At 41.9% G+C, this 20,562-nt stretch overlaps 1 protein-coding gene across 5 annotated transcripts; it reads right to left on the reverse strand.

Annotated features, from left to right (window-relative positions):
* Nucleotides 1-15: 15 nt before the first annotated feature.
* pank2 (pantothenate kinase 2) lies at nt 16-19,432 on the reverse strand. Of its 5 annotated transcripts, none has more exons than XM_082955827.1 (8): nt 19,240-19,432; nt 17,534-17,680; nt 11,227-11,432; nt 9,613-9,863; nt 7,019-7,195; nt 5,749-5,872; nt 4,330-4,455; nt 16-1,897 (listed from the first exon to the last, which is right to left on the reverse strand). In XM_082955827.1, exons 2-8 carry the CDS (start codon nt 17,661-17,663, stop codon nt 1,847-1,849), a joined length of 1,065 nt encoding a protein of 354 aa, XP_082811953.1. In that variant the 5' UTR covers nt 17,664-17,680; nt 19,240-19,432; the 3' UTR covers nt 16-1,846. The 5 variants fall into 5 exon arrangements, with proteins under 5 accessions (XP_082811953.1, XP_014067177.3, XP_082811954.1 ...); XM_014211702.3 differs by lacking the exon at nt 19,240-19,432 and adding an exon at nt 18,735-19,232; XM_082955828.1 differs by lacking the exon at nt 19,240-19,432 and having other exon boundaries at nt 11,227-11,337.
* Nucleotides 19,433-20,562: the final 1,130 nt, after the last annotated feature.

Raw genomic sequence — 20,562 nt, forward strand, 5'->3', positions numbered from 1 at the left:
ATGAGCATCACCTAATTTATATGACACAAAATAGATTTATTACAAAACATTTAGTAATAATATATATATATAAAAAAAAGAAGTACATCACCAACAGAGAGAGAACTTGGTGTATGGAGTCAAAGACAAGTCTGATTTCAACAACAAAAGAAAAAAGCATGTCTTCACAGGATTGTCTGTATTTCTACCTTTTCTAGACTACAACATACCAGGCACTTAACAGAATGTATACTGCTCAAAAAAATAAAGGGAACACTTAAACAACACATCCTAGATCTGAACTTGGAGTTACATTGTGTTGTTTAAGTGTTCCCTTTATTTTTTTGAGCAGTGTATTTAGCTGAACGTGAAGCACTAGTACCTTTATATTCTACAATAAAATAATGTAAAACAATTACGCTGCACCATAACACACAACAGGGAAATTTTTATATATATATATATATATATATATATATATATATATAACAGCTGATTTGATGAGACTGAACACAACCAACTTGTATACGTTACTTTGAGATGGGACTAAAGCATGTATACGATTACAGGCTGGTGGCTGTTTTCCTGCCACACGTTAGGTCCCTTGATACCAATTAAGCAACGTTTCCACGCCTCGGAGAATTCGGGATGTTCTGGAGGAAAAGGGGAGTCTGATTCCCTGGGACTCCCATTTAAACCCCCATATATACTGCACAAATACAGCAGATCCAGATCCCTGAAAGTGTTGCCTTACTACCGTGTCTTAATGTAAACTGTAATGTATTTTTAGTTGTGTGTATAGACTCCAGGAAGAGTACCTGTTGGCATAGTGATCTGAATAAAGGTAGTTAAAGTAGGCCTAATAATGAGAACAGTTGAAACTAGTATGGTAGAGCGAGAGGAGACGGAGAGAGAGGAGACGGAGAGAGGAGAGAGGAGACAAGGAGAGAGAGAGAGAAGGAGAGGAGAGAGAAAGCGAGGAGAGAGAGAAAGAAGGAGAGAGAGATTGTCTCAAGGCAGTAAAAATACTAAATGTTTAACTATCATGTAAAGTTGAATATGAGTCAGGTTCGTTGGTAAGAGTTCATTCAGGTGAACACAGAATAACTTAACATTTATGTCCAAAACAGACCCCCAAATATTCCATTTGTCATTATCAAATATCAATCAAAACCTCTTCCATCAATATTTAACAATTACTTTGCAGCTGAGCTGAACAATGTCACAGTAAACAATAGTAAAAGAAAAAGAAAGTTAACGTTAACAGTTAATCAGGGTTGAGATTAATTTCATTACAATTCCTGTCAATTCAGAAAGTAAACCAAATTCCACATGTTCCTAATTGAAAAGCGTTGAAGAAGAGAACTGTAACGTCAGTGTACTTCCTGTATTGACTGGAATGTGTGCCAGTAAAATGCCCATTGGACCCCAGCCATTGGCCCTTCTACGGAGGTCAACAATTAGAGCTGAGCCATCGGTTGCCGATGGCGATTTATATGAAACATGCCAAACAGACATGTGATCATCCAGCAGTTAAGGCAACAGTTGTGGCGTTCCTGGAAGGATGCATATTCCTGTCAAACATATACAGACGGAACCAGGCTACCTGTCTACTATACAGCCTACCTACCTGGCTACTGTACAGGCTACCAATCTAGCTACTGTACATGCTACTGTACAGGCTACCTACTTGTACATGCAAGCACACCGCACCAATGGAGTGAGGAGGATAAAAGTATAAAGGTGTAATCCTGCTGGACGGACGGTCTTTGGTTTAAGAGCTTAAGTCTAAGTGCGAGTCTGGCTTTGGGTGAGAGCAGTCCTTGGATCTTAAGTGCTAGTTTGACCTTCAGGGCCACCGTAGCAATCAGGATGGATCCAGGAGCTCCAGCAAAGCCCCGACTGATCCGAAGTAGCCCTGACAACAACAACAAAACAATAAATGTTAGTTTAGTTTACTGCAGATCTTCTCACTTTCTCACAGTGTTTGATATACAAACTGAGTAGATATACAGTGTCAAGAGGATATGTTGTTCTGTTCCATCGCTTTACTTTGTCTCAAGGATTGATCAAGGAAGAGCTTTACCTCGTCTTACTCTTGTTACTTTAGTCCCTCTTCCCATGGTGTTTGATGTACATTTTCCAGTATGTGTATCTACAGGGCCTTCAGAAAGTATTCACACCCCTTCACACATTTTGTTGCTGTTGTTAAAGCCTGAATTTTGAATGGATTACATTGAGATTTTGTGTCACAACACCCCTATAATGTCAAAGTGGAATTATGTTTGTAGATAAAAAAAAAAAATGAAATACCTTAGAAATGCTATTACTTCAATTTCTCAAACATGGCTATTTTACACCATTTTAAAGACAAGACTCTCGTTAATCTAACCACACTGTCCGATTTCAAAAAGGCTTTACAACGAAAGCAAAACATTAGATTATGTCAGCAGAGTACCCAGCCAGAAATAATCAGACACCCATTTTTCAAGCTAGCATATAATGTCACATAAACCCAAACCACAGCTAAATGCAGCACTAACCTTTGATGATCTTCATCAGATGTCAACCCTAGGACATTATGTTATACAATACATGCATGTTTTGTTCAATCAAGTTCATATTTATATCAAAAACCAGCTTTTTACATTAGCACGTGACGTTCAGAACTAGCAAACTTCCGGTGAATTTACTAAATTACTCACGATAAACGTTCACAAAAAACATAATTATTTTAAGAATTATAGATACAGAACTCCTCTATGCACTCGCTATGACCGATTTTAAAATAGCTTTTCGGTGAAAGCACATTTTGCAATATTCTCAGTAGATAGCCCGGCATCACAGGGCTCGCTATTTAGACACCCAGCAAGTTTAGCACTCACCAAAATCTGTATTCGTCAGAATACACTCCCAGGACTTCTACTTCAATAACAAATGTTGGTTTGGTTCAAAATAATCCATAGTTATGTTCAAATATCCTCTGTTTTGTTCGTGCGTTCTAGAAACTATCCGAATGGTAAAGAAGGGTGACGCGCACGACGCATTTCGTGACAAAAAATTCAAAATATTCCATTACCGTACTTCGAAGCATGTCAACCTCTGTTTAAAATCAATTTTTAAGCAATTTTTCTCGTAAAAAAGCGATAATATTCCGACCGGGAATCTGTGTTCAGGTTCAAAGACGAATGAAAATAAAAACATGGGGTTGACTCGTGCACGCGCCTCAGCCCATTGTCCTCTGATAGAGCACTTGCCAAAAGCGCTAATGTGTTTCAGCCAGTGGCTGGAATTACATCATTCAGCTTTTTCCCGCCTTCTGAGAGCCTATGGGAGCCGTAGGAAGTGTCACGTTACAGCAAAGATCCTCAGTCTTCAATGAACAGAGTCAAGAAGCTCAAGGAATGGTCAGAGAGGGCACTTCCTATACAGAATCTTCAGGTTTTTGCCTGACATATGAGTTCTGTTATACTCACAGACACCATTCAAACAGTTTTAGAAACTTTAGGGTGTTTTCTATCCAAAGCCAATAATTATATGCATATTCTAGTTTCTGGGCAGTAGTAATAACCAGATTAAATCGGGTACGTTTTTTATCCGGCCGTGTAAATACTGCCCCCTACCCCCAACAGGTTAAGAGACTTATCCAGAAAGACTCACAGCTATAGTCGCTGCCAAAAGTGATTCTAAAATGTATTGACTCAGGGGGTTGAATACTGATGTAATCAAGATTTTACATTGTTTTACAAATATTCACATTTTTCTTCACCGTTGACAGAGTATTTTGTGTAAAAATGACAATTAAATCACCTTGTAACGTAACAAAATGTGGAAAAAGTCAAGAAGTGTGAATATTTTCTGAAGGTACTGTACAGACTGAACCAAGCAGATATATCGTAAAGGGACATTATTGAAATATTATTCTACTCCATCACTAGGGCTTTACTCGTGTCTGAGGAACAGGGCTTTCAGACCAGTAGACAGTCTTACCTCGTGTCTGAGGAACAGGGCTTTCAGACCTGTAGACAGTCTTACCTCGTGTCTGAGGAACAGGGCTTTCAGACCAGTAGACAGTCTTACCTCGTGTCTGAGGAACAGGGCTTTCAGACCAGTAGACAGTCTTACCTCGTGTCTGAGGAACAGGGCTTTCAGACCAGTAGACAGTCTTACCTCGTGTCTGAGGAACAGGGCTTTCAGACCAGTAGACAGTCTTACCTCGTGTCTGAGGAACAGGGCTTTCAGACCAGTAGACAGTCTTACCTCGTGTCTGAGGAACAGGGCTTTCAGACCAGTAGACAGTCTTACCTCGTGTCTGAGGAACAGGGCTTTCAGACCAGTAGACAGTCTTACCTCGTGTCTGAGGAACAGGGCTTTCAGCTGGCCTTTAGACCAGTAGTCCATGGCGTAGGCCAGCAGCTTCATGGACAGGGTGTTCACCCTCAGGAAGTTCCCTACGAACACCACCCTCTCAATGTTCTGAACAGAAACACAAAACACGGGGGTTACAGGTCATTAGGATCACTTTCTCTAACCACCTCATGGTTATAAAACGGATGATTACAAATGGGTCATTTCAACCTGATATTCATATAATTATTTTAAGATTAAGTTTAATTTCTCAAAATCAATGACAACAGACATGAAAAATAAAACACAAGTTTCAATGCAGACTGGCTGAAGCAGAGCCCAGTGCCTTCATAGCCCTGTACAATGCTGCTTGATCCAGATTCCACAAGGCAGCATCATAAAGAGGCTGAAGGCAAAGAGAGAACATCCAGCTCTCCCCTGAACATCTCCCCTGAACATCCAGCCCCCCTGAACATCCCCCACTGAACATCTCCCCTGAACATCCAGCGCTCCCCTGAACATCCAGCCCCCCCTGAACATCCAGCCCCCCCTGAACATCTCCCCTGAACATCCCCCCCTGAAAGTCCAGCGCCCCCTGAACATCCCCCTGAACATCACCCCTGAACATCCAGCGTCCCCTGAACACCCCCCTGAACATCCAGCTCTCCCCTGAACACCCCCCCTGAACATCCAGCTCTCCCCTGAACACCCCCCCTGAACATCCAGCTCTCCCCTGAACACCCCCCCTGAACATCCAGCTCTCCCCTGAACACCCCCCCTGAACATCCAGCTCTCCCCTGAACACCCCCCCTGAACATCCAGCTCTCCCCTGAACACCCCCCTGAACATCCAGCTCTCCCCTGAACACCCCCTGAACATCTCCCCTGAACATCCAGCTCTCCCCTGAACATCTCCCCTGAACATCCAGCTCTCCCCTGAACATCCAGCTCTCCCCTGAACATCCAGCTCTCCCCTGAACATCTCCCCTGAACATTTCCCCTGAACATCCAGCTCTCCCCTGAACATCCAGCTCTCCCCTGAACACATCTCTTTGTGATGTTTATCTGTCTCTATTGTCTTTCCATCGTCTTCAGAGCAGTGTGCACTATACCACAACAACACGCAAACAGCGCCTGAAACGGCAGCCTATTTCCCGCCTGAAACGGCAGCCTATTTCCCGCCTGAAACGGCAGCCTATTTCCCGCCTGAAACGGCAGCCTATTTCCCGCCTGAAACGGAAGCCTATTTCCTGTCTGAAAAGGAAGCCTATTTCCTATATTTATTATCGCTATATTTATTCACAATTTCAATTGAACAAATACGCTACGACAGTTTAGATATAGTGCACTACTATTTCCCAGGGCCCTGGTGATGCGCTATATAGGGAACAGAGTGCCATTACGTTGTGAAGTAGTGAAGTACCTCGTTGAGCGCCACCATCCTGGTGATGGAGCCGATATTGTTGGTGATGGAGACCAGGGTGGCTCTGGCTAGGTCCTCTTTAGAGATGGACTCCCGCTTCTCTTTACACACCATGTTCCCAAAACTACAAAGACAGAAATACACCATGTTCCCAAAACTACAAAGACAGAAATACATAATGTTCCCAAAACTACAAAGACAGAAATACATCATGTTCCCAAAACTACAAAGACAGAAATACATCATGTTCCCAAAACTACAAAGACAGAAATACATCATGTTCCCAAAACTACAAAGACAGAAATACATCATGTTCCCAAAACTACAAAGACAGAAATACATCATGTTCCCAAAACTACAAGACAGAAATACATAATGTTCCCAAAACTACAAAGACAGAAATACATCATGTTCCCAAAACTACAAAGACAGAAATACATCATGTTCCCAAAACTACAAAGACAGAAATACATCATGTTCCCAAAACTACAAAGACAGAAATACATCATGTTCCCAAAACTACAAAGACAGAAATACATCATGTTCCCAAAACTACAAAGACAGAAATACATCATGTTCCCAAAACTACAAAGACAGAAATACATTATATTCCTAAAACTACAAAGACAGAAATATATAATGTTCCCAAAACTACATCATGTTCCCAAAACTACAAGACAGAAATACATCATGTTCCCAAAACTACAAAGACAGAAATACATCATGTTCCTAAAACTACAAAGACAGAAATATATCATGTTCCTAAAACTACAAAGACAGAAATATATAATGTTCCCAAAACTACATCATGTTCCCAAAACTACAAGACAGAAATACATCATGTTCCCAAAACTACAAGACAGAAATACATCATGTTCCCAAAACTACAAGACAGAAATACATCATGTTCCTAAAACTACAAAGACAGAAATATATCATGTTCCTAAAACTACAAGACAGAAATATATAATGTTCCCAAAACTACATCATGTTCCCAAAACTATAAGACAGAAATATATAATGTTCCTAAAACTACAAAGACAGAAATACATCATGTTCCCAAAACTACAAGACAGAAATACATCAGGGTTAAGTGAATTGCTCAAAAGCACAGACATATTTTTCAGTTAAGTCGGCTCGGAGATTCGAACCAGTAACCTTTCCCTTACTGGCCCAACGCTCTTAACCGCTAGGCTACCTGTTGCAAAACATTTTTTTTTGCTACGATGTGCACTAATGAATACACCCCTGGTACTGCTAAACGGTTTACCTGGAGGCCACAGCCCAGCCGGGAAGGCCGAAACGCTCGTAGTCCCCTCCGTAGATGTCCCGTACTAGCTTATCCACGTGTGTGCTCTCCCCCTGCGACGCCATCTCCAGAGCCTCCTCAAAGCTGGAGCAGCCAGTCAGTAAACAGCACAGCCCCAGGAATGTCCCTCCACCCAGACTGCATGGGGGAAACACAGGACACTGTTATAACCTCTAGTAACCTACCGCCATATTAAAACTCCAAATGTTCCAGGCTCCTCCTTCCTAGGCTCCGGAGGGGGAACGTTTCCCCCTAGCTACAGATCTAGGGTCAGCTTCCCCTCTATCAATCCTAACTTTAACGAAAGGTGGTGGAAATTCAAATCTGTCCTGAGATCAGAATCTAAGGGAAACAGCTCTGTGTCTCCTCCTGCCTCTAGTCAATGCAGCACACAGGACCATTATGACAGACAGGGAAACCACCAAGGACAAGAAACAGAGGCAAGGGGAGCAACCGAAGCCTGGGTACCAGTCCGGTTTAGCTCCCATAGCCCGGGTACCAGTCCGGTTTAGCTCCCATAGCCCGGGTACCAGTCCGGTTTAGCTCCCCACAGCCTGGGTACCAGTCTGGTTGAGCTCCCAACAGCCTGGGTACCAGTCTGGTTGAGCTCCCAACAGCCTGGGTACCAGTCTGGTTGAGCTCCCAACAGCCTGGGTACCAGTCTGGTTGAGCTCCCAACAGCCTGGGTACCAGTCTGGTTGAGCGCCCACGGCCTGGGTACCAGTCCGGTTGAGCTCCCACAGCCTGGGTACCAGTCCGGTTGAGCTCCCACAGCCTGGGTACCAGTCCGGTTGAGCTCCCACAGCCTGGGTACCAGTCCGGTTTAGCTCCCACAGCCTGGGTACCAGTCCGGTTTAGCTCCCATAGCCTGGGTACCAGTCCGGTTTAGCTCCCATAGCCTGGGTACCAGTCTGGTTTAGCTCCCATAGCCTGGGTACCAGTCTGGTTTAGCTCCCATAGCCTGGGTACCAGTCTGGTTTAGCTCCCATAGCCTGGGTACCAGTCTCATCATCAAGCTGGAGGCCCTGATAATGTTTACTTACAAGCTACTGGTAGAAACTTGGTACAGTTGGCTAAACATAGTGGTAAGTAGATCTAATGTAGGTCTACCTAGCGAAGTTAAACAACATCCCCTTTTCAACATTGTTTTTAAAAGTGTTTAATTACGATTGTTACTGACAGACATGAGGCTACTTTCATGTACCACGTCAAATTTGCTAGCTAGCTAATAACAGATCAGACTATATGGCTAGTTAACAAGCTAATAACAGATCAGACTATATGGCTAGTTAACAAGCTAATAACAGATCAGACTATATGGCTAGTTAACAAGCTAATAACAGATCAGCCAATAAGGCTAGTTAAGAAGCTAATAACAGATCAGACTATATGGCTAGCTAGCTAATAATAGATCAGTCAATATGGCTAGCTAGCTAATAATAGATCAGTCAATATGGCTAGTTAACAAGCTAATAACAGATCAGACTATATGGCTAGCTAGCTAATAATAGATCAGTCAATATGGCTAGCTAATAATAGATCAGTCAATATGGCTGGCTAATAATAGATCAGTCAATATTGCTAGCTAGCTAGCTAATAACAGATCAGTCAATATGGCTAGTTAACAAGCTAATAACAGATCAGTCAATATGGCTAGTTAACAAGCTAATAACAGATCAGTCAATATGGCTAGTTAACAAGCTAATAACAGATCAGCCAATATGGCTAGTTAACAAGTTAATAACAGATCAGCCAATATGGCTAGTTAACAAGCTAATAACAGATCAGCCAATATGGCTAGTTAACAAGCTAATAACAGATCAGTCAATATGGCTAGTTAACAAGCTAATAACAGATCAGACTATATGGCTAGTTAACAAGCTAATAACAGATCAGTCCATTAAAATAACATCAAATTGATCAGAAATACACTGTAGACGTTGTTAATGTTGTAAATTACTATTGTAGCTGGAAACGGCAGATTTTGAATGGAATATCTACATAGGTGTACAGAGGCCCATTATCAGCAACAATCACTCCTGTGTTCCAATGGCACGTTGTGTTAGCTAATCCAAGTTTATAATTTTAAAAAGGCTAATTGATCATTAGAAAACCCTTTTGCAATTATGCTAGCACAGCTGAAAACTGCTGTCCCGATTAAAGAAGCAATAAAACTGGCCTTCTTTAGACTAGTTGAGTATCTGGAGTATCAGCATTTGTAGGTTCAATTACAGGCTCAAAATGGCCAGAAACAAAGACTTTCTTCTGAAACTCGTCAGTCTATTCTTGTTCTGAGAAATGAAGGCTATTCCATGCGAGAAATTGCCAAGACACTGAAGATCTCATACAACGCTGTGTAATACTCCCTTCACAGAACAGTGCAAACTGGCTCTAACCAGAATAGAAAGATGAGTGGGAGGCCCAGGTGCACAACTGAGCAAGAGGACAAGTACATTAGTGTCTAGTTTGTACGTCTACATGTTTTTGGGTTTGAATGTGTTTAAATAGACACAGGTGACAGCGGCCACAAAGCTTGACCACAAAGCTAACATTACCTGGTCCCAGTTACTCGTTTGTAGTTGTTCTTGGAGTAGACGGCCAGGATGCTGACGCCAGAGCCGATGTTGACCAGCAGTAGAGGGTAAGGGTTCTCTAAAGCGAAGGGTTTCTGGACACAGTGTTCAGGGTCTGTAGGGTTCTCATAGTAGTAACACTCTGAAGGATTGGACACCACTGAGTCTATGTAGAGGACACCCCGTATCAGACAGTCCAGCTCATCTAGTTTCAGCAGCTGGAGATCAGCCATCTGAGGAGAGAAGAGAAGGCAGGAAGTCAGCCACCTGAGGAGAGAAGAGAGGGCAGGAGGTCAGCCACCTGAGCAGAGAAGAGAGGACAGGAGGTTAGCCATCTGAGAACAGGAGGTTAGCCATCTGAGAACAGGAGGTTAGCCATCTGAGAACAGGAGGTTAGCCATCTGAGAACAGGAGGTTAGCCATCTGAGAACAGGAGGTTAGCCATCTGAGAACAGGAGGTTAGCCATCTGAGAACAGGAGGTTAGCCATCTGAGAACAGGAGGTTAGCCATCTGAGAACAGGAGGTTAGCCATCTGAGAACAGGAGGTTAGCCATCTGAGAACAGGAGGTTATCTTCCCCAATTCATAATATAATAGGATTTTTAAAAATATTTTTAAAAATAGCCTAATACATTTACTGACTATACCAAACATTAGGAACACCTTCCCTTTTGTCCTCAGAACAGCCTCAATTCATCAGGACATGGACTCTACAAGGTGTTGAAAGCGTTCCACAGGGATGCTGGTCCATGTTGATTCCAATGCTTCCCACAGTTGTGTCAAGTTGGCTGGATGTCCTTTGGGTGGTGGACCATTCTTGATATACACAGGAAACTGTTGAGTGTGAAAAACCCAGCAGCGTTGCAGTTCTTGACACAAACTGGTGCACCTTGCACCTACTACCATACCCTGTTCAAAGGCACTTAAATATTTTGTCTTCCCCATTCACCTCTCTGAATGGCACACATACACAATCCATGTCTCAATTGTCACAAGGCTTAAAAATCCTTATTTTACCCATCTCCTCCCCTTCATCTACACTGATTTGAAGTGGATTTAACAAGTGACATCAATAAGGGATCATAGCTTTCACCTGGATTCACCTGGTCAGTCTATGTCATGGAAAGAGCAGGTGTTCCTAATGTTTTGTACACTCAGTGCATATATTCACTTAAAATCAATTGACATCAGGAAGAAAAATATTAACCTTTCTGATCACGTGGTGTCGTACAACAACCAAAAATTACACCACCCCCCAGCTTCTAAATGTATAAATAGGTTTCTGGGAGAGACGGGCCAATTCATCACAGAACAGTACTGAGCGTTTCCCTTCAGATAGACCAGCTGCAACACTCCTAAATTCAAAATTGGCTAATTTGTAAAAAATTAAATAAATATATATTAATAATTTGTTAGGCATTAGGATTAGCAGTGTGTTTAATGTTAGGGTTAATTTTAGGGTTAATAACATATTAAGACTTTGTGGCTGTGCTTGGATGAGAAACGCTAATCTGCAAACATTACAGTAACTAGAGGGATGGTCTCTCTCTCTTTCCCGCTAAAATCTTTTTCCCCCTGACTGTTTACTGGACCCACCTGGCGGAAGTCGAACTCAAACTTGTAGGCCCCCCCTCCGGTGGCACAGAGGGTGGTGTGGAGACTGGAGAAGTGTTTGTTGCGAGCCATCTGTAGGAAGGCCGGCAGATCCTGGGTGGGGAAGCGGATGAAGTGGAGGTTACCTGTGCGTCCGCATATCGTCAAGTCCTTCATCTCCAGGTGAACATCTCTGATCCCCGTCTTACCTAGCATCACAGATTCACCGTCATAAGGATTACTTTTCTTAGTCCATAATTGTGCTTTCAACCCCCCCCCCCTCAGGTACACCCCTCCTCAGATATACAGGGGTTCCTGGGAATTCCCCACATGCAGAAACGCCCACGAACTGCAGTTCCACACTATTGCGGATCTCAGTCTAGTAGGTGTGAGCCTGAAGCTCTCACCGTTTCGTAGGACCAATCAGAGTCCTTTGATGAACTACGGTGGTGTTTTAGGTGAGGACGACCATGAGCATCACCTGTACTGGGGCGCGGAAAGAAAACAAAATCAACCTCTTGAGGAGGTTAGCGTTGATGCCGCTATAGCTGTCAGTTATATCAGGACTGGAGGGCGTTGCTACATTGAAAGAACAGCAAGTAACCAGAATGAAGGCTTTTCTCTGGGGGAAACAAGATGTTTTTGCTCTTCTCCCAAACTGGGTACAGCGAGAGCTTGATTTACCAGCTGCCTTCGCTGTTGGTAGTTAAGAAATATGAGACGGATCGACAACCCAATACTGCTAGTCGTGTTGCCGTTGGTCGCCCTCGTGGAAGACTAGATCAGAGAGAATGCGAAGCTGGGAATCATTGCTATGCAGCTCTGTGTAAATATTTTTATTTTATTTAACTAGGCAAGTCAGTTAAGAACAAATTCTTATTTACAATGGACGGCCTACCCCTTGCCAATGCTGGGCCAATTGCGCGCCACCCTATGGGACTCCCAATCACAGCCGGATGTGATGCACCCTGGATTCGAACCAGGGACTGCACTTGCGCGGAGATGCAGTGCCTTAGAACGCTGCGCCACTCGGGAGCCCTGGGACATTGGCCAATTGTTTTTCGGTGGCCCAGAGTCCTGGTCACTAGACGACAAGTGGAGGAATTGGAATCAAGTGTTTTAACAAAAACTCAGGGGAAAAGGATAACTAGTCAGTCGCACACATTTTACACCTTGCCGGATTGGGGATTTGAACCAGTGACCTTTCTTAAAGGCTAGGCTACCGCTCTTAAACGCTAGGCTACCTGCCGTCCCGGCAGGATTTTCGTTGATGAAGTTTGCATCATATAGAAAAGAAATGGTAAATATAGCTTTACTATGTTAGCTAGCTAGCTAGTTAGTAGTGCATAAGTAAACAACCTTCTCAAAGACAATAAGTTATCTAGCAAGCTACCTATATGCCTTGCCCTTGCGCTAACTAGCAAGCTAGCTATATGCCTTGCCCTAACAGCAGTATACCCCCACCCCCATGTAAAACAACTATTATATCTAGAAACACAGCATTGTGCATATAACTGCTTTGTAGATGCCTCTCGAGTGGCGCAGTGCTCTAAAGCACTGCACCGCAGTGTTGTTGCGTCACTACGGCCGGGGGTTCGATCCCAAGCTCTATCACAACCAGCCATGACCGGGAGTCCCATAAGGCGGGGCACAATTGGCCAAGCGTCATCCGGGTTAGGGGAGGGTTTGGCCCGGGGGCGGGCTTTACTTGGCTAATCGCGCTCTAGCGACCCCTTGTGGTGGGTCAGGCACCTGCAAGCTGACCCTCAGTCATCAGTTGATACATTGGTGCTGCTGGCTTCCGGGTTAAGCGATGCGGGTGTTAAGAAGCGCGGGGTTAGGCGGGTCATGTTTCAGGGGAGGCATGACTCGACTTTTCACCTCTCTCGAGCTCGTTGGGGAGTTTCAGCGATGAGACAAGATCGTAATTGGATCACAATTGGAGATCATAAAAATTGGGGAGAAAAAGGGTGCCCCCCCCCCCAAAAAATATAAAAACTGCTTTGTAAATGCTTAGCTGATATTTTCCATTGTAATTGTTCTTTAGGGTGGCTACCATCCATCCCAATCCATCCCCATCCATCCATGGCTGCCTCTCACTCAGCACCACCTTGTCGTCAATGAACACTCATCCCCAGTCTAAGTACTACACATGGAACACCTATGTCTTCTGGATAGTGACGGTCACCTTGCTCTACTACAAACCTATGGAGAATCCTTTAACATACTTAATGAAAAAGTTAGAATGTCGCCGCCTATAAGATTTGATAATAGGTCACAGTTTTTTTTTTTAATTAGGTTGATTATGTTGAAAATGAAAGTTCAATCATTTTTAAAAACACATTTTCACTTAAAGTCATTATGGGATATTGTGTGTTGATTTAAAAAAAAAGAAAAAAAAGAAAAATGTAATCCATTTTTAATTTAGGCTGTAACAACAAAATGTGGGAAAAAAGTCAAGGGGTATGAATACTTTCTGAATGCGCTGTATACAGAGCCTTCAGAAAGTATTCAGACCCCTTGACTTTTTCCCCACATTTTGCTACTTCACCGCCTTATTATAAAATTGATTACATTTGAGTCTCATAGCAAAGGGTCTGAATACTTATGTAAATAAGGTATTTAAAAAAAAAAAAATATTATACATTTGCACAAATTTCTAAACCCGTTTTCACTGTCATTATGGGGTATTGTGTGAAGATTACAGGATTTAAAAAAAATATATAAATTAAATACATTTTCGAATGGATATGACTTCAAAAAATAAATAAAATCCATATTGATTAGTACAACCCCTCCCTAAAAAGAAAAGTAGCCTATGCCTAAAGGACAGAATCAGGATTATCTGCATCAATCCAGTGGACATTTTGTTTTGAAATCTCCATCACAAGTGCACTACAAAGCTGCTACCCAAAACACAGTCTGGCTGGGCCTGAATTATTACAGGGTACTACACCAAAATTATCGACATTTCTCAAACCCTGATGTGGTTTAAGCACTGTTGTGGAACAAAATTGAATGTTCTAAGAACAGAAAAAAAGTGTGGTTTTGAGAGCAAAAACCTGAGAGGAAAAAAAAAAACTGGTTGAAATTTGCAGTTTTTTTTTTGCCTTGGTATTGTTTTGGTATCAAGTATTGTTGGTCGCCCTCAAGTATTGTTTATAAAAAAAAAAAAAAATAAAAAAAAAAAAAGAAGGTTATTCTGCCCTCTAGAGGACTTTGCAGAAAAGAAGATACTTTGAAAAATCGGCAATAAATAGAGATTTAAACAGTCTCTTCTCTTTGCTTTAACAGTAAATCTATCCGAATCAGCGTAAAAACACAAGGGCAGCTAATTTAAAAGATGGCTCATCTTTATTAGCCTGGTTGAGGCATTATTGATTCACTTAGGTGCGACCAAATATGTGCGACCAAATCATGTGCTGGTGTCACCAATTGAAGAAGTTAGTAGCGTCGGTGCCACCAGGGGAGTGTAGAACTCTGCGGGTATTGTTCCAGCACTACACATATCAGCTCTTACCCAGGTAATGGAATACAGTGTAGGGCCACTGGAGAATGTGACAACACTGGTTATCAGTACTATCTGACAGATAGCATTTTTTGTTATTATTATTTTTGACCTTGCTGGTCATCTATGAACGTTTGAACATCTTGAAGAACGATCTGGCTTTAAAATGGCCGTGTACTCTTATAATGTGCACCGGGCACAGCCAGAAGAGGACTGGCCGTCCCTCAGAGCCTGGTTCCTCTCTCTAGGTTTCTTCCTAGGGAGTTTTTCCTAGCAACTGTGCTTTCTAAATCTGTCAGGGATGCAAACTGCTGCAGGGCACAAAAAGGTGACAATGTAATAAATCCCTGCTAGGGGGGAAATGCAGGTTTTAACTAATTTAAAACAACAAAGAATCAGTCTCTGTGTGTAAAATAAAAAGTGGTTCATGTGAACCTAATTCACAGCTAAAACATGTAAAGAAAACAATCCAATGTTATTTGTTGCCTTGACTTTACTGCAAATGACACTCAAGTCTTGAGAAGAAAAAAAAAAACAATACACTAATATTGCAGTTACCATGACAGCCTTTATAATAAAACGCTTGTGACCACACATCTAAATATTGAACTTGGGGGGAAAGAAAACATCTTAAAGTAGAAATAGAATGAAACAAACAGGCATTATATTGTTGTTCTATTATAGTGGCCACTATAGACATCGATCAAGTGTACAAGGCTTCATGTGTGCAAAAATAACATTCACTGAGCAACAACGAAAAGTATAATCCCCCCCCCCCACCCCACACACACACACACACACACACACACACACACACACACACACACACACACACACACACACACACACACACACACACACACACACACACACACACACACACACACACACACACACACACACACACACACACACACACGTGTTACTGTCAAGTTCAACACAACAAAAACAATATCTTTGGGCAACACTGCACATTATTACATTGTACACTTCCTGCCTGTGGACATCTGTTCTACAACGTGCCAGCAGAGCGTGATATCCTATGTTGGCATAATTGATCTCTTTCAGGCAGAGAGTACACCTGGTATACTTCTTTTTATCCACTGTATTGAAAGAGGGAAAGTGTGTGTTGTTCCTTTCACCTCTATAGTGGCATCCATCTTAAGCCAGGCCCAGCTCCAGCTACACTTGATCCCTGAATCCACTTGTTTAACAAGCAACACCGAATTTTCACTTAATTCTCTCATTCTGAAAATTAACCACATGCTGTGGAGGGAAAACATTAGTTAACAGATAGTGGTTAGTTCGTTAACATTTCACACAGATTGTCAGGGTCCAGTAAGCAACTAACGCGTTATAACTTGAGGAACAGCGAGGAGTCGTATACCAGTTAATACTATAGCGAATTGGTTACGTTACTAATGTTAGCTCATCTGCTGTCTGACTTTATTAGCAACACCATGAACTCAATTATTTGATCAGTAAATTAGCTATTTCTGTATTTAATTTAAAAGACATTTGCTGAAATGTCTATAAACATGTTTTCTCTTTGTCATGATGGGGTTTTGTGTGTTGATGTGGAATAAGTCAAGGGGTATGAATACTTTCTGAAGGCCCTGTATATAGCCATGTAATTACACTTATTTTGTTATGCAGAGACCTGATGTAAATGTTGGGCTCTCTCTCATTATGGGGAACGTACCAGTTGGATAGGTACATATGCTTTGTTATAGGATTTAGTGAATCTTCCAGACGGACTGTCTGTCTGTCAGCCTTCCAGACGGACTGTCTGTCTGTCTGTCAGCCTTCCAGACGGACTGTCTGTCTGTCTGTCAGCCTTCCAGACGGACTGTCTGTCTGTCTGTCAGCCTTCCAGACGGACTGTCTGTCTGTCTGTCAGCCTTCCAGACGGACTGTCTGTCTGTCTGTCAGCCTTCCAGACGGACTGTCTGTCTGTCTGTCAGCCTTCCAGACGGACTGTCTGTCTGTCTGTCAGCCTTCCAGACGGACTGTCTGTCTGTCAGCCTTCCAGACGGACTGTCTGTCTGTCAGCCTTCCAGACGGACTGTCTGTCTGTCAGCCTTCCAGACGGACTGTCTGTCTGTCAGCCTTCCAGACGGACTGTCTGTCTGTCAGCCTTCCAGACGGACTGTCTGTAAACATGATAATGTAAACCTCATCTATAGGATCTTTTCTCCAGAGGTGTTTTAACATTCTGTAGGCTATACATGTTCCCTGTGTACACCTGTAATGGACAATCAATACAATTGAAAATGACATGGCATGTGAGGTCTTACCATAGATTGTGTTAGGTCTATAGTCTGGGCCAGGTGAGGTCTTACCATAGGTAAACTGGGACTAGCTTCTATCTCAAGGCCATCAGACTGTTAAACAGCCATCACTAACTCAGAGAGGCTGCTGCCTAAATTGAGACCCAATCACTGGACACTTTAACAAATGGATCATTAGTCACTTTAAACAATGCCACTTCAAATAATGCCACTTTAAATAATGTTTACATATCTTACATTACTCATATCACATGTATATACTGTATTTTATACCATCTATTGCACCTTGCCTATGCCGCTCTGCCATCGCTCATCCATATACTTACATGTACATATTCTCAATCACCCCTTTAGATTTGTGTGTATTAGGTAGTTGTTGGGGAATTGTTAGATTACAATGTTAGATATTACTGCACTGTCGGAACTAGAAGCAGAAGCATTTCACTACACTCACAATAACATCTGCTAACCAGGTGTATATGTGACCAATAACATTTGATTAGATTCTTACCGTAGGCTATGTTGGAGGTCAGGTAGCGTCGGATGCTCTTTAGGTTCTCTACCTCCTCCTGCTCCTCCTCGGCTGTGATATCTTTGGGCTCAAAGTAAACCAGCTTCACCAGGGTGCCACCGATGTCCATCCCAAACCAGGGGAAGGCTGTAATAGTAGACACAGAGACCAAACAGAAAGAGAGGAGGAAACAAATCTTTGTTAATAATAATAATAAAAAAATGTCAGCAACAGTACATACAAATGGAGTTGCTGCATAGAGACAGGTCAGGAAGTGATTAGGAGGGAGGGTGAACAGCGAATCAAATGTCAACAACACACTACATACAGTAACACAATGACATCTAGTTAAGGTTTGGCATCAACTAACACTACAACATATATATAAAAAATGTCAACTGTTTCTTTAAAAAAATGTCGGGCAATCGTGACACAACAAAGCTTGTTGAACCATCTTCTTCAATACAATGCTAATAGATATGACAATAACAGTAGACCGCTGTGTGTATACACGGTCCTCCCACTAATAGCAGTGTGTACTGAGACGCCATCTTGTCTGCCTGCTGCTGAAAAACATTGAAGCTAAGCTAACAGGCTAGTTCACATTGTACAACTAGAAATGACAAGACCACAAGAGAAGACAGTCATTTACAGTTATCTGTTATGCTGCTCGTAAGCTAACATTAGCACGACAGTTATATATTATGCTACCCGTTAGCTAACATTAGCGCGATAGTTATCTATTATGCTAACATTAGCACGATAGTTATCTATTATGCTAACATTAACACGATAGTTATCTGTTATGCTGCCCGTTAACTAACATTAGCACAACAGTTATATTATGCTGCTCCGTAAACTAACATTAGCACGACAGTTATATATTATGCTACCCGTTAACACGACAGTTATATATTATGCTGCTCCGTAAGCTAACATTAGCACGATAGTTATGTTATGCTACCCGTTAGCTAACATTAGCGCAATAGTTATCTATTATGCTAACATTAACACGATAGTTATCTGTTATGCTGCCCGTTAGCTAACATTAACACGATAGTTATCTATTATGCTAACATTAACACGATAGGTATATATTATGCTGCTCCGTTATGCTAACATTAACACGATAGTTATATATTACGCTGCTCCGTTATGCTAACATTAACACGACAGGTAAAAGTTACTGTTCAAAACGTACGTGGTCTGATCTTTCTCAGAGAGTCAATCCTTTGCCTTGATGAATAGTTGGCTGTGGATGTGCGTCGTTCACCGGTGGCACCACCACTACTACTACTACTACTACTACTACTACTACTACTACTACTACTACTACTACTACTACCACCGGCCTTAGTCGTCTCCATGTTGTTACCGTCTAATCTAATTATATTACTCGACTCGTCACTCCTTGACCGCGACTGTTTCGGTGGAGGCTCCGTCGTCTCTTCGTTTCCCCCGGTCTCCGGTTCATTCTCGCCGTGGTGGCCATTCCGTTTTTCCATTGAATACAATATTTGAAGAATGACGTTTTGATATAAAAAATGTTGTATTAAATTGTGCGTTCCGACCTGAGATAATATCTAAAGCTGACAAGGTTGCTAAATAAAATGGATCTTGTTTGGTATAAAAAATAAAATAAAAAAATTTCTGCCAATGTTTTTGATGTCAGTTCGTTTTCACAACAAGATGTTGCAGGAACTTACGTAGCGATCCCTTCAAGAATGTTCCAGTCGGTCAAAGGGATAAAGTTTTTTTGTCAAAAGTATATCTATTTTTTTGGTTGAATTTTTAAGCTAACTCTTAAACCATTTTCATAACATTAACCTAATTATCCTGTTACGATCATTCGAAGTCCAAATCTGACATTTTTTTTTTTTTTTTACAAAAGCTGTATCCCTTCTAGCCATGACTGTTCTAGTCATGTCATTGGACAGTATTGGTTCCGCGTTCAATAAAAGGCGGGGAATTCAACGCCAAGCGTTTACATTTAGGTCGTTTAGCACCGTGGTTCCCTACCGTTTTCGGTTAATGTACCACCAACTGAATTTTACATTTTAGTCATTTTAGCAGACGCTCTGATCCAGAGCGACTTACAGTAGTGAATGCATGCATACATTTTTTTTTGTAAATTGCTTTCGTCTTGTATTTTGCTTTCCCCTTCATGTGCATTTTCACCAAAGGGCTATGGTCTCATCAAGTATCCCCTATGGATAGGCCAAGTACCCCCCAGGAGTCCTAGGAACCACTGATTTAGCAGACACTCTTATGCAGAGCAATTTACAAGAGCAATTAGGGTTAAGTACCTTGCTCAAGGGCACAGAGAGAGATTTTACACCTAGTCAGCTCGGGGATTCAAACCAGCAACCTTTCAGTTATTGGCCCAACCGCTAGGCTACCTGCAACCCTCTTTAGGATAGATTTACAATGTACAGTTATTTTCACAACCTCTTGAGAGGAAATTGGTGAATTGATCACTGTTTAGACATAATTTATAGAATAGATAATGAAACTCTCATATCTATTGGGTGAAATAACACAGTGTACCATCACAGCAGAAAGATTTCAGACTTGTTGCCACAAGAAAAGGGCAATCATTGAAGAACGAACGCAATTGATTTATTTTCCCTTTTGCAGTTGAACTATTTGCACATTGTTACAACACTGTATATGACATTTGAAATGTCTCTATTCCTTTGGAACTTATGTGAGTGTAATGTTTACTGTTTACATTTTAGTAATTTAGCAGACACTCAGAGCGACTTACAGTAGTGAGTGCATACATTTCATACATTTTTTCCCCCATACTGGTCCCCCATGGGAATCGAACCCACAACCCTGGTGTTGCAAACACCATGCTCTACCAACTGAGCCACACAAGACCACACTGTTCATTTCATTTATTATCTATTTCACTTGTTCTGGCAATGTTAACATATGTTTTGCCTTTTTTATTTTTTTATTTAACTAGGCATGTCAGTTAAGAAAAAAATCTTATTTTACAATGACAGCCTAGGAACAGTGGGTTA

The sequence above is a fragment of the Salmo salar genome, chromosome 09 (assembly GCF_965601325.2).
Source record: "Salmo salar chromosome 09, fSalSal1, whole genome shotgun sequence".
Taxonomy (NCBI): Eukaryota; Metazoa; Chordata; class Actinopteri; order Salmoniformes; family Salmonidae; genus Salmo; species Salmo salar.

Coding starts and splice junctions, on each gene's coding strand:
- pank2 (XM_014211702.3), bottom strand. CDS start 19,038: ATGGAAAAACGGAATGGCCACCACGGCGAGAATGAACCGGAGACCGGG. Junction 17,681..18,734: donor TCTGAGAAAGATCAGACCAC/GTACGTTTTGAA, acceptor CTACTATTACAG/CCTTCCCCTGGTTTGGGATG. Junction 1,898..4,329: donor CCCTGTTCCTCAGACACGAG/GTAAGACTGTCT, acceptor TGTTGTTGTCAG/GGCTACTTCGGATCAGTCGG.